The 13,411-nt window shown below is 46.9% G+C and overlaps 1 protein-coding gene and 1 non-coding gene across 13 annotated transcripts in view; both read right to left on the bottom strand.

Moving 5' to 3' along the window:
• Positions 1 to 7,250, bottom strand: part of Trrap (transformation/transcription domain associated protein) — a 93,564-nt gene extending 86,314 nt beyond the window's left edge. For 9 of the 12 annotated variants that reach the window (XM_055598531.1, XM_055598526.1, XM_055598523.1 and 6 more), the window contains exons 1-3: positions 6,760 to 7,250; positions 3,593 to 3,753; positions 3,179 to 3,228 (exon numbers count right to left, since the gene is read on the bottom strand). In XM_055598531.1, the coding sequence (XP_055454506.1) occupies positions 3,179 to 3,228; positions 3,593 to 3,692 (150 nt within the window). In that variant the 5' untranslated portion in view covers positions 3,693 to 3,753; positions 6,760 to 7,250. Of the gene's footprint in view, positions 1 to 3,178; positions 3,229 to 3,592; positions 3,754 to 6,284; positions 6,303 to 6,759 lie in introns of those variants that run through there. The other 3 variants (XM_055598530.1, XM_055598532.1, XM_055598521.1) reach the window with 2 other exon arrangements.
• On the bottom strand, positions 3,312 to 3,515 carry LOC129670215 (small nucleolar RNA ZL1). The gene has a single exon (XR_008719142.1). It is a non-coding gene; the product is annotated as a small nucleolar RNA ZL1 (small nucleolar RNA).
• Positions 7,251 to 13,411: the final 6,161 nt, after the last annotated feature.

Raw genomic sequence — 13,411 nt, forward strand, 5'->3', positions numbered from 1 at the left:
TGTCCAAATAACACAATGCCAAACGATACAGTTCTCAGAATGTATCCATGTCATTAAATGCATGGTTGTTCAAAAAGTAAAACAAACAGATGAGAAATAGGCATAGAAACAAAATTCAAGGAACACAATGGAAAACCTAGAACTAAAAGTGACTTTAAAAGCATACAAATAAATCAACTGAAAAGAAAAAGGTTTGGAGATAATCGTAACCCTGAAGACAGACCCTCTAAAGAGCGGGAGAGTACGCAGCAGCTAGGAAGGCTTACTTTTCGTGCAGGCGGCCTGGACTGGCCTCCTACACCCCACAGGCACCTTTAACTCCACTCCTCCCAGGAGCTGGCATTCTCCTCTGGCCTCCATGGGCACTGCAGGCATGTGCCGCACATACACACACTCAGGCGTTTGTACACATACACATAAAATGAAAATTCTTTGTTTTTTTTCAAATATCAGTATTTCCCAGTGTGAAAACAAATCAAAGACCACTTGCTGACAGAGTCTGAGGGATAATATAAAATCATAGAAATATGAGAAGCTCATAAAGGAAGCAGCTGCTTTATCAAGATCAAAGATATCTTAAGTATAAAATCAGAAATGACAGGCAACCAATGTCAGATGCACAGGTGTTCAAGTGAAAAGATGAAAGAGAGACCACTTTTTGTTTTGTTTTGTTTTGTTTTTTGAGACAGGGTTTCTCTGTGTAGCCTTGGCTGTCCTGGACTCACTTTGTAGACCTAGCAGGCCTCAAACTCACAGAGATCGGCCTGCCTCTGTTTCCCAGCGTGTTGGGATTTCAGGTATGCACCACCATGTCTGGGTTGAGAGCTCACATTTTAAGAATAAAAATGCCACAGCAACCAAAATAAAGCTAACATTCCTAAACACAATGCTGAGATTGTCACCAGGAAGATGAGCAACATTCTGTACAAAGTTTTGAAAATTCCCGTTTTGAAATACAGTTAGCTGCACTGACTCCATGGGGCATGGTAAAGGTTGCTTATCGCCAAGCCTGAGGAAGAAGCCCCACTGTGGAAGGCAAACTCTTCTCCGAGCTCTACATGCATCTCATGGCATGCATGTGCCCAAACACATAAACATACAAAACAAGTAAATGTTTAAAAAAATAGACTTCTTTCAAAACACTTTCATACTATGTCCCAAGCTGTACATACAGCACACGCTGGCCTTGGGTAATTACTGCCAATCTTCCTGCTTCAGCTTTCCCACTGCTGGAATACACCAGGGCAGAACAGCCTTTATTATTTACTACCTCCGAGTCAGAAACAAAAAAAAAAAAGGGGGATTTTATAGGGCTAAAGATGTGGCTCAGGGGACAACACATGCTGGAGAGGTTGTGGAGAAAGGGGAACCCTTCTCCACTGCTGGTGGGAATGTAAACTGGTACAACCACTCTGGAAATCAATCTGGCGCTTTCTCAGACAACTAGGAATAGCGCTTCCTCAAGACCCAGCCACTCCTAGGCGTATACCCAAAAGAGGCGCAAGTACACAAAAAGGACATTTGCTCAACCAAGTTTGTAGCAGCTTTATTTGTAATAGCCAGAAGCTGGAAACAACCCAGATGCCCCTCAACTGAAGAATGGATGCAGAAACTGTGGTACATCTATACAATGGAGTATTACTCAGCAATGAAAAATAAGGAAATCATGAAATTTGCAGGTAAATGGTGGGACCTGGAAAGGATCATCCTGAGTGAGTTGTCCCAGAAGCAAAAAGACACACATGGTATATACTCACTCATATAAACATACAATATAGAATAAACCCACTAAAATCTGTACATCTAAACAAACTAAGCAAAAGAGAGGACCCTAACTAAAATGTTCAATCCCCATCCTGAAAGGCAAAGAGGATGGACATCAGAAGAAAAAGAAAATAGGAAACAACCTTGGAACCTGCTACAGAGGGCCTCTGAAAGCCAGAAGAAAACAGGAAACAACCTTGAAACCTGCCACAGAGGGCCTCTGAAAGCTTCTGCAGTATAGACTGTCAAAGCAGATGCTGAGCCTGATGGCCAACTGATGGGCAGAGTGAATGGAATTCTATATAAGAAGTGGGAAATAGTAAGAGCTGGAGGGGACGGGAACTCCACAAGGAGAGCAACAGAACAAGATAATTTGAACACAAGGAACTTCCCAGAGACTCATACTCCAACCAAGGACTATTCGTGGAGATGACCTGGAACCCCTGCACAGGTGTAGCCCGTGGCAGTTCAGTGTCCAAATGGGTTACATAGTATTGGGAAGAGGGACTGCCTCTGACATAATCTGATTGGCCTGCTTGTTGATCACCTCCCCCTGAGGGGGGAGCAGCCTTATCAGGCCACAGTAGAGGACAATGCAGCCACTTTTGATGAGAACTGATAGACTAAGATCAGAAAGAAGAGGAGAACCTCCCCTATCAGTGGACTTGGGGAGTGGCATGCATGCAGAAAGAGGAGGGAGGGTGGGATCTGGAGGGGAGGAGGGAGGGGCTTATGGGAGGATACAAAATGAATAAAGTGTAATTAATAAAAAATTAAAAAAAAAAAAAAGATGTGGCTCAGCAGTGAAAGTGTTTGCCACATAAGCCTGAAGACCTGGGGTTAATACCTAGAGCCCAGGTAGAGGTGAAAGTGGAGGGGAAAAGACAATTCCTAGAGCCATGCTCCGACCCTCACATGTGCACCACGGCGCTTCCGTACTCTCCTCACCCAACACATCAACATGCAATAATGATAAACAGAACTTTTAGAAAGACTGACAAGAAGACCAGCAAGATGACTCGGCAGGTTAAGTTGCCACCCAAATCGACAAGCATGACAACCCGAGTTCAAACCCCAGAACCCATGTAAAGGGAGCAGAGAACCACTCCCACAATACTGCCCTGACCTCCACGTAAATACTGTGGTGGCGTACGCTGCCTCTCCCACACGCCTCTTATACACAATAAGTAATAAAAATTGAAAAATATTGACAGTGAACATAAGAAAAAATGCAGGGCTACTGAAATGTCCAGAGTTCAATCCCCAGGTTCCACATCCCAGAAAGAAAGAACAGACTCCCTCAGATTGTCCTGTGACAGGCATACAGCACCATGGCATGTGCGGGCACACAGACACAGACACACAAAATAAGCGTAATTTAAACAAACAAAAAAGCAAAGCATAAACCTCATACCTCAAAGTTTTCACTAACTTCCTGCATCATTTTCAACTTCGTCTCATCAGCTGTAAATGTCAAAACAAAGTGTCAGGTCATTGAAAGTGCCGTCAGGGGGCTTCTCCACACCCCTGGATTTAAGAACTGAAGAGAAGCAATCAGATCTTATCAGTTTGACTGTCACAGCCCAGAAGATGGCACATGGCTAGGTCCCTACACCAGTCACACACACCCATCCTGCCAGACTCACGTGTGCATGCACAGACAAGGACACACACACACACACACAGGCACCCACACACACACTTGTGCCTCTTTGGGGCTCCAGGAATATTGCTCATCATTTTGCTTCTCCACAAATAGAGAGGAGGAGACCAAGGACAAACATTCGGGTTGCTCTTCATCCCAATGGGCAAAAGAGGATCAACTCACGTGTGTTTACGTCCGTGAGAGCTGCCACAAACTGAAGGTATTTCTTCATCAGAGTGGTTTGGTCAACCACCGTGGCCCCCTGGGTTGCAACGAACGCCATCTTTCTTCCGAATTTTTTTCTTTCTCAAAGCTGAAGTACCAAATCCATGAGTTCACCCAGCCTGTAAAAAGATGCATCCCATTAGGAGTTTTCAAGGACCCAGGCTTGTAACCTGTGAAAATTTTTACCCAAGTACCTTCTCAAATTACATTCATGTATTTATTCTGTGGGGGGGAAGACCCCTATGCCTCAACAGACGTGTGGAGGTCAGAGGAATAGTGGAGGTCCGGGGAATCGAACTCATTTCATAAGGGTTGGTCCCAGGTATCTTTACCGGCTGAGCCATCTCACTGCCCACCCCCTAAATGACTCTGTAGAAATTCAGACTATAACACTGTTCTCTGCGGGTTGTTTCTGTTTTGGACATACATGTTTCAATATAAAGCTTACCCAAATTTGTTGGTTAAACATCATTTTTCAATATGGAGGGTTTTCTTTCCCATCATATAGCCTTTTTTCAACAAGCCAGAAGATGGCAAACATTTTGTACAAAGTGCTATAGTGAATGGAGGAAGAGCTGGGGCTGTGTCTCAGTGGAGAAGGCTTGGCTAGTATGTTTATGAAGCTTTGATCCCCAACACCACATAAAGCAGAGGTTGTGATCCCAGCACTTGAGAAAGTACAGAGAGGAGCCTGGGATACACGAGACACTATCGCCGCCAAAGTGGTGGGCGGTGGGGGTGGGGAGCCAGACAGTAATAATATTAGTGTTTGGAGCTGTGCAATGTCTACCATTGTGGCCCAGGTCTCCTGTAGTCAGGAAAGAGTCACAAACATAGAAATGAACAACAAATGCTGTGTTCAAAAAAACCAATCATGGATGCTTAAAAATGAACTTCGTATAATTTGTACTCATCAAACACTGTTGTTCTGCAACATCCCCTCCAACCACTTTAAGAAAACTTAAAAACAGCTAAGCACGGTGGCAAACACTTTTAATCCCAGCATTCAGAAGATAAGGGGCTAGACTGGCATACATAGTGAGTTCTGGCCCTGCTAGGGCTATCTGACATCCTGTCTCAAAAGCAAATACACACATGCTGGGCGTGGTGGCACACACCTTTGATGCCAGCACTGGGAGGCAGGCAGAGTTCTGTGAGTTCGAAGCCAGAATGGTCTACAAAACAAGTCCAGGACAGCCAAAGCTTGTTACACAAAGAAACCCTGTCTTGAAAAAACAAAACAAAACAAAACGAAAGAAAAAAAAAGAGAAAGAGAACATAGACACACTATAGGAGAGCCCTGTCCTGGGTTTTATCCCTAATGTTGCATTAAGAATAAGTAAACCATTCTCCTAAGCATTAGCTCAAAGGCTGTAAAGGGCATAGGGAGCTGTGGGTTTTATCTACACTCAACGCTTGTAATTATTACTACATCTACTTATTGGGGTGGAGGGAGGTGTGTGCCACACTGCCCCCGAGGACAGTCGGGAATAACGTGTGGGAAGCCCATCCCTTCCATCCACCATGTGGGTCTCAGGACTGACTCAAAGTATCCAACAAACCGCCTCCCCGGACCCAACGCATGCTTTAAAGGCACCTCAGTGAGATGGAAAGAGGATGCTGTCTCCTAGCTCATAATGTGAAACAATCGGAGGCCTGACTTGATACCTCTGACCTCAGGGCGCTGCCCACAACTTGTCCTCTGACTCCACATGCATGCCCAACACACAGACCAACAAAAGAACCAACAAACCAACAAAAGAATGCAAAAATACACACACACACACACACACACACAAAGCCAAGTGTGGTGGTGCACAAATCCCAGCACTCTGGAGTGGATCTCTGGGCGTTCCACAACAACCAGGCCTACACAGTACCAGAGACCCTGTCTGTAGGGAGAAAAGAAAAGGTCCAAAGCTAAGGATACTATCAGCCTTGCTACTGTGACTTGGCAAACTCCTGCCTTTTCATATCACAGTACCTCCTCCAAACACTGGAGGCCCCTCGCACCCTTGGCCTGCTAACTGGACTCAGGGTCACAGCCTTAAGAACATAACAGAATCCCTAACCCTGGCCAAACTTTTTATCTAACTTTTCTGCTGTAGAGGTGGTGTTGTGTAGCTCGGGTAGGAGGAGCCGGTTGAGAAAGAGAATGGCCTTGATTCTTGAGCCTCCAGGCCCCATCACCTGTGTCCCATCACCCCAGGTTTAGGGGATTCTGGGGAATCGAACCCAGGGTCTTTGGTGTGCTAGCAGGACACTCTACCTTCTGAGCTATAGTCCAAACATCTGCACAAAGTTCTGCGACACTTAATCTCCTTTTATATGCCACTCATTAAATGTGCCACTTCCAAGCCCCCACCCAAACCTCCCAGCGGCCTGGCCTAGCTTCTCTCTGGGCCATGATCTTGTCAGCAGGGAAAGACCCTATTGCGCTTGTGGATCGTGGAAGGAGATTCTGAGCCTTTCGGGGAAGATACGGGCTCAGGCCAGGATGCCCACGAGCCCACGGAGTCCCCACCCAGGTACGGAAAAGGCAAACGGCCCCACAGCCCGCCGCCCTCCGTCGGGTCCGCCCCGCCCACGACGCTCGGCTGGCTCCACACCGCGCCTCCAGGCGGCCAGGGGGCGCTGTAGCCGCCGCTACCTTCACTATCAGCGTCTGGCCCGGAGAGCCAGGTGCCTGCGTGGAGGCCCGCAGATGCCAGGGTGGCTTTGGTGCGGCGCCGCAGCCCCCGAGACTTCTCACTCAACCCCTTCCTGTCCCAAACGGCCTTCGGGTTCCCTCCTTTTGTCGCCGGTCCTTCCTGGGACTCTCAGCGACCGCCCCCCAGCAGGCCGCTGAGCTACGGCGAGCGCCGAGGGCCAGTTCCCGCGGCCACTAGTGCGCGCCCCGCCGTCCGCTCCCGTGCAGCCCGGCGCCGCGGAGAGCTAAACGCTGCGGCGGGGCAGATCTGACCAGGGAGGGATCCCACAGGGACTGAGGGCCCTCGACCAAGCCGGACAGCCTTCGCCTCTCCATAAAGCCGTCTCGCTGCACCGACCTCTCTCCCACGCCCGAGACGCGGACACACGCGCGCGTGCATCTCCCGGGGCCGTTCGCCCGCCCTCCCCGCGCTTACCGAGACCTGCCGGCCAGACTCCTGAACCCCAGCCCGAGTCCCCAAGAACTCTCGCCGCCGACGCCGCTGCTGCTCCGCGCTCAGTCCCGCCCCTACTTAAAGCCGCGGCGTCCGCCCACCGAGAACTAAGCCCGGGCGCACCGCCCCCAAGTGGGTGCGGCCTGGGCGGGCAGCGGGGCAGGGAGGGGCGATCTGCAGCCCGGGTGGGCGACCTGTCCTTTTAAATCGTCGGCTAGGGTGACCTAGCTGCGGAGTACTTGGGCCTATGGGGCTGTGGGCTGCTGCAGCTTCAAGATTCGTGTTCCTTTTCCTCGAAGGAGCCGGTCAGAAGTCAGGGTGATGGACACCCGAAATACCTCTCCAGTTGGTCCACGGTTAGACTGAGTGCGTGTGTGTGGCTTTCAGGGCTGGACTTCCCGTCCCTGAGATTTTTTTTTCCTCTTCCTGCAATGCTGGGTGTTGAACTTAGGGTCGTACATTCTCTAGGCCAGGGCTCTGCCACTGATCTATATTCTGAGAATCTTCGTGGTTCGCGCAAGCAGGAAGAGGCAAGGAAAGCTTTTGGGAAAGTGGCAGATAGACTGACACCCTGTTGGCCTAAATGCAGTTAGGCCACCTGAAACAACTGCTTTGTCCTGCTTGAAGCTGATGCCCTCCATCTAAGACAAAACTGGAAGGAGGCAGACCTCAAGCCAGGCCAGAGCAATGAAGAAACATAGTAGGGAGTCGGGGGGGGGGGGGGGGGGGGAAAAGGGGGGGGCCGGGGGGGGGGGGGGGGGGGGGGGGGGGAGGAAACCTGTGATACCCAGACGATGCAGCGCAAGCTGGACGAAGAGGCCTTTCTTTGCAAGGGACAAGAACTGTCAATTCTCCACTACCGAGCTGGTTCTGTGACAGCCGCTAACAGCGAGGAGAGCTCAGTAACCATAGTTACGGGGTTTTGATGAAGAGCGTGTAAATGATGGCCTAAACACCCCATACCTCCAGGCTCTTTTTTTTTTTTTTCATCCTGCAACTTCCTGTTCCTACTCTGGACCCACCAGGGGCTTGGTGTTCTGAACCTAAATTGATACATTTTCGCAATGGCAATAAACAAGTCTTGCTGTGACTGCAGAATAACCCCAGAGGAAAGATGGCCCTTTGAAAACATGCTTCTGTATTTGTTTATTGTTGCCACAAAAGAACTAGCTGTAGCTAAAACCCTGGGAATGTGGGAAATTGTTTCTAATAACATTTTTTTCTCCCTCGTGCAAGAAATTGTTCACAAATAAAGTCAATGCCCCAGCATCACAACCTCCAAAAGTAGCAAGCCCAAAAGTTTGAGAAGGACTTAAAACAGGGATCAAATCAGTGCCCTGGGAGTTGTTTTGTATCCTTTGGAAGAAAAACAGGGTAGGACAGGTGAAATGGCTCAGCAGATTACCCTCTGTATTGTAGCTTGTCTAGCACTGAGGAAGCCCTGAGTTTCATTCTGAACCTGCTCTGGCCTAGAATCACAATACTTGGTCGGTGAAGTGCTGCAAGGCAGTTACTTTCCTCCAGGCATAACATGTTTACCCCATTACTGCCCCGGAGTATAAACTAAATGCTTGCTGAAAAAGCTGCAGGACCCGAATTTGATCCTGAGGAACCCATGTGAAGGAAGGAGAGAACTGACTCCACAAAGTTGTCCTCAGACTTGCACAGGGATGGGTGCCAAGGCACATTCATGCATACAGGCATCTTGCACACACGCAGTAATAATAAACAAACAAAAAATTTCAAAAGAAAAACATGTCAGGTGTGGTGGTACACACTCTTAAATCCAGCTCTTGGAAGGTACAGATGAGAGGATCTTTGAATTTGAGGCCAATCTGGTGTACCTAGTAAAAGCTTACCAAGAAAGAAAGAGAGAGAGAGAGAGAAAGAAAGAAGAAAGAGAAAAAGTTTTGATAAATTTCAGCTTAATTGCATATAATGCATACCTATAATTGATTTTAGCTTTATAAACATTGGCAAAACCCTCTCCTCCTTCATGGTAATCTATCAAGGTAATCACATTGTTAGGAGTTTGCTTATTTGTCTCCTGAATTCCAGGTTAGGGATAGAGTCAGCCTCATCCCTACTAGGTAAATTAAATCAAGTCTCTGCTTAGAATCTTACAAAGACTTTCATAGCTCATTCAAGGTGTTGTGGCCCTGCCTGCCTGCCTGCCTGCCACACAACCCTTTCAGATCACCTTTCAGCTATGAGGGCTTGCTGTGCACCTACTCTGTTCCTGTTTTAGGTCCTACGAAGTTCCTCTGCCTGTTGGAATGTTCTGCCATGAAGGGCACCAAGTCTTGCTCATCTGAAGTATCACCTATTGCTGTCAGAAGGTAGAATGGTTCGTCCAGCACATAAGAAGCCCTGGATTTCATTCCAAACTTGCTCTTTCCTGTAACCTCATTGGTTCCCCAATGGACTTTGGGTGGAATTGTAGCAGAGGACACAGGTTCGATTCCCAGCACCCATAGGCAGTTTACAACTATCTGTAACTCCATTTCCAGGAGATCCAATGTCCTCTTCTGTCCTATGTGGGCACCAGGCACACAAATAGTACACAGAAATACGCGAGGACAAAATATCCATACATATAAAAAATAAAATAAGTTACACTGAAAAAGGGTTGATGCAACATAAAAGGGCAGGAGGATCAGAAATGATGCAATGCGCTCCGTGACAGGTTTCATTGCTAGGCTTTGCATCACCATCACAAATACCCAAGATAACCAGCTGCAGGGATGGTGTCGTGGTTAGGGCCATTGGCTGCTCTTGTTGAGTTGAGTGACTTACAAAAACTGTAATTCCAGCTCCAGAGGATACGACACCCTCTTCTGGCCTCTTCAGGCACGTGAACTGATTTGGGCATATCCACAGAAGCACATAAGTGCAGATGCCTGTGGAAGCCAGAAAAGGTACTGGATGTCTCGGTGCTGGAGTTGGTACTGGTTGCGAGCCACTCAGCCTGGGTGCTGGTAACCAAACCCAGGTCCTCTAAAAGATCGGTAAACACCCTTACCTGCGGAACCATCTCTCCAGCACTGCACTCCCGCTTTCCAGTTGACAGAGTATCCAGTGTGGAGTCCCGACTGGCCTTCAATTCTCAATCCTCCTGCCTCAACTTCTTCGGTGCTAGATTAACAGACATGCCACCATACCCAGTCCGAGCCTGTCGTTTTGGAAACCACTAAGTGGCCATCCTCCCTTCTCCCTGGGATGAGCTTTCCACTCTAATAAAGCAATATACCAGCAGCTTGTCCTCTCAAGGTCCCTAGTGGGTTTCAACGGGGTAACTCGGTGCCCTGCAGTCTGACAAGTCCAGCTGCCCTGGAAGAGCAAGCATGCAGGCCAGGAGCCGTGCATGCTTGCTCAGCATCCTAAATTCCATTTGACCCCTCCAGTTTACCATAGGATTTAGAACCATACCATATGCCCACTGGTCCTCATTTCCCTAGAGGACAATGTGTGGTGGTGTCATTTGTGAGGAGAAAAAGACACAGCTTCACAATGCCACCTTCAAGAGCCTAGGAGTATCCCTGAAATTTTAAGGACCTAGCCTCAGGTTAAACCAGAATTTGTGGCTTCTACTAAAAAAAAAAAAAAAAAAAAAAAAAAAGAATTTCAATATCAGCCAGTTTATGGTGAATTAGATTTGAAGATTGTTTTGGTTTTAGTTTTTTGAGACGGACTCTCACTTTGTGGCCCTGGTTGTCCTGAAACTCAAACCCTCCTAGAAGACCCAGCTTAGCCTTGAATTCAGAGGGTCTGCCCGCCTTTGTCTCCTGAGTGGAGTGCTGGGATTAAAGGTGTGCGCCACGGTCCCTGGTTGGTTAACAAACAAAATGTATTCAGACTGGTAAGAAACCAGGGCAAGACCCCATAACCTCTGGGAGTCAGTTCTCTCCTGCCATGTAGGTCCAAGAAATTCAATTCGGTTGTCAGACTCAGCCATAGATACCTTTGCTCATTGTTCTATCTTTCTGTCCTGAGTTGGAGCTTTTGTTAAAGAGATAGAGATATATAAATGTATATATACATACACATATTTTTGGCGTTGGAGTTTTGCCTGCCTGTATGTCTGTGTGTGAAGGTGTTGGATCCCCTGGAACTGGAGTTACAGACAGTTGTGAGCTGCCATGTGGGTACTGGGAATTGAACCTGGGTCTTCTGGAAGAGCAGCCAGTGCTCTTAACCTCTAAGCCATCTCTCTAGCCCCTTGTTAAAGATATTTTACTATAGGCTTAATCTGAAGGGTTAAGAGAAAAAGAGGTGCTTAGAAGAAGAAAAAAATACATATGCTGCCTGAGGAAAAGACATAGAAAGTAGGATATAACCAAGTGTGGGTATGGACTCCTTAGGGAAGAATAAGCAATTAACTAATTAGCCATCTCTATAATTTTGGTGGTTCTCTTCTCAAAAGATCGCTAACAGGTGCTGGAGAAACAACTGGGTTGTTAAAAGCACTTACTGCCCTTCCAGAGGACCTGAGTTTGTTTCCCAGCATCCCTGCTCACAGCTGCCTGTAACTCCTTTTTCAAGGAGCCGATACCCTCTTCTGGCCTCTCTGGATGCTTGCACTCAGGTGTTTATACCCTCACACAGACACACATGTAGTAGAAGTTTTAGCTTAAAAACTCACTTACGTTATGTCAATATGCTTTTGTTTTAATCCCAAGTGTGGGATATGGAGTTGCTTTTAGTTTGTCCACAGCTGATAATTGTCTCTTGTGGAGCATGGTCTTTGCCAGCCGGAGTTAGTGGCGTTCTGAGGACTCTGGGAGAGGACAAATAGGAGAGCCCAGAGAGAGGAAGGGACTTTGAGATGCTCCAGAGAATGCTTTGAGGAGGCTGCTTGCTCTTCCTACTGTGTTTGCCATTTGCTGTTGCTGGACTGCTGGATATCCTGATAACCGAGATTGCTGTTTTCCCAAAGAACCCGACAACCCTAAGCAGCTAGAACTAAGTCTGTAAGAGGTGTACACCCCCTGTCACTTCTAACCTTCTTTCTTTTCTACCTAGGATTGGAGGATTAGAAGGGAGGTAGAGGTATTAAGGAACCTCAAATAAAATAGAGTTAAAAAGCAGTGCCAACACACACATATAAATAAAAATAAAATTAAATCTTTTTTTTCTAAAGGTTATTAAGAAACACCCCTCATCTATTCTCATTTATAGATGGAATTACAGGACATGCCTAGGATGAGATTATAATCTGACAAATAAAACAGAAGCTACAAATTTCAGACAGGGTTTATTTAGTAAATGTATTTTTTTTTTTCTAAAAAATAGATGTTCTGGTGAGAATCTTAGAAAACTGCAGATTTGTAGCTGGGAAGGGAGAAAGGCCTTAAGCAGTTGTCAACTGTACAGAAGTTCTTTTGAAGAGTATCTTAGCAGGGCAGTAGTGGCACACTCCTTTAATTCTAGCACTTGGGAGTCAGATCTCTGAGTTCGAGACCAGCCTGGTCTACAGAATGAGTCCAGGACAGCTAGGACTGCACAGAGAAACTCTGTCTCAAAACACCAAAAAAAAAAATCTTAAATTTTTTATTAATGTGTATGCATGTGTCTGTGTAGATATCGTGATATATATGCAGGTTTGCAGGAATTTTTTTCTTCTCTCCTAGCAAGAAGTTTTGACCAAGTTCTAAGATGAGAGAACTCCTCTCCCCTTCTCATGTTGCCAAGATTTTCCCTGCCTCTTTATCTTGCCTCAGTAGGATACGAACCCTCGGGCTTCTGCCATCTGTGCCCAAAAGGTATTCAACCATACCGTTTTGCAAGGACCAACAGACAGAACAGCCTGCTTTCAAAAGGTCATAGTGAACAAAAATCAGTGGGGGTTAACAAGAAGGGCTGGTAATTAGCTTGCTGCCCAGGCTAATAACCTCAGTTTCATATCCTGCACCCACAGGGTATGGGAGTGACTGATTCAACCCCTGCAAGTTGTCTTCTGACCTCCACTCACACACTGAAGCATGCACTCAGCTACACATACATACGCACACAGGTACAGAGATGCGTAGACACATAAATAAGTTTTCTATTACTCAGTGTAGAGGAATTTTAATTCAGAACATGGCTGTTCTGGCAAGGGACTGCATCAAAAGACCTTCTAGGTCTGTGTGATCCCGCTAAAATACAGACACGTTTTTAACCCCAGCACTCAGGAAACAGAGGCATGCAGATCTCTGCGTTCTAGTCAGTTCTGTTCAGGGAGTTCGGTTGAGTCAGTGAGTTGAGAGGCAGTGCACTGGAGTTGAGTTTGTGGAATTCGGAGGCACTTTTTACTGGGACAGTTGTACAGAGACAGGTTGGAGAGAGAGAGAGAGAAAACAAACTAGACACAGGCAAAGACAGAGCAAGCCAGAGAATGAGAAGCAGCCAGAAGATTAGAGCAGATGGCTAGAGTTAGTTTGAGGCCAACCGGAACAATTCAGTGAGAAACTGAGAAAAGGCAGATTGGATCTGTTAGCTTGGAGAGTAGTTTGAGCCTGAAGAGCTGAGTTGAACAAGCCAGCCAGAATTTAGAAAGAACTAGAAAGAATTAGCTTATTTAACAGTACGTCTCAGAGGCTGAAAACATTCTAGGCCTAGGTTAGATTGTATGGAGGCTAGAAGCCCAGGACTA

The sequence above is a fragment of the Psammomys obesus genome, unplaced genomic scaffold (assembly GCF_907164565.1).
Source record: "Psammomys obesus unplaced genomic scaffold, mPsaObe1.curated_primary_1811, whole genome shotgun sequence".
NCBI lineage: Eukaryota > Metazoa > Chordata > Mammalia > Rodentia > Muridae > Psammomys > Psammomys obesus.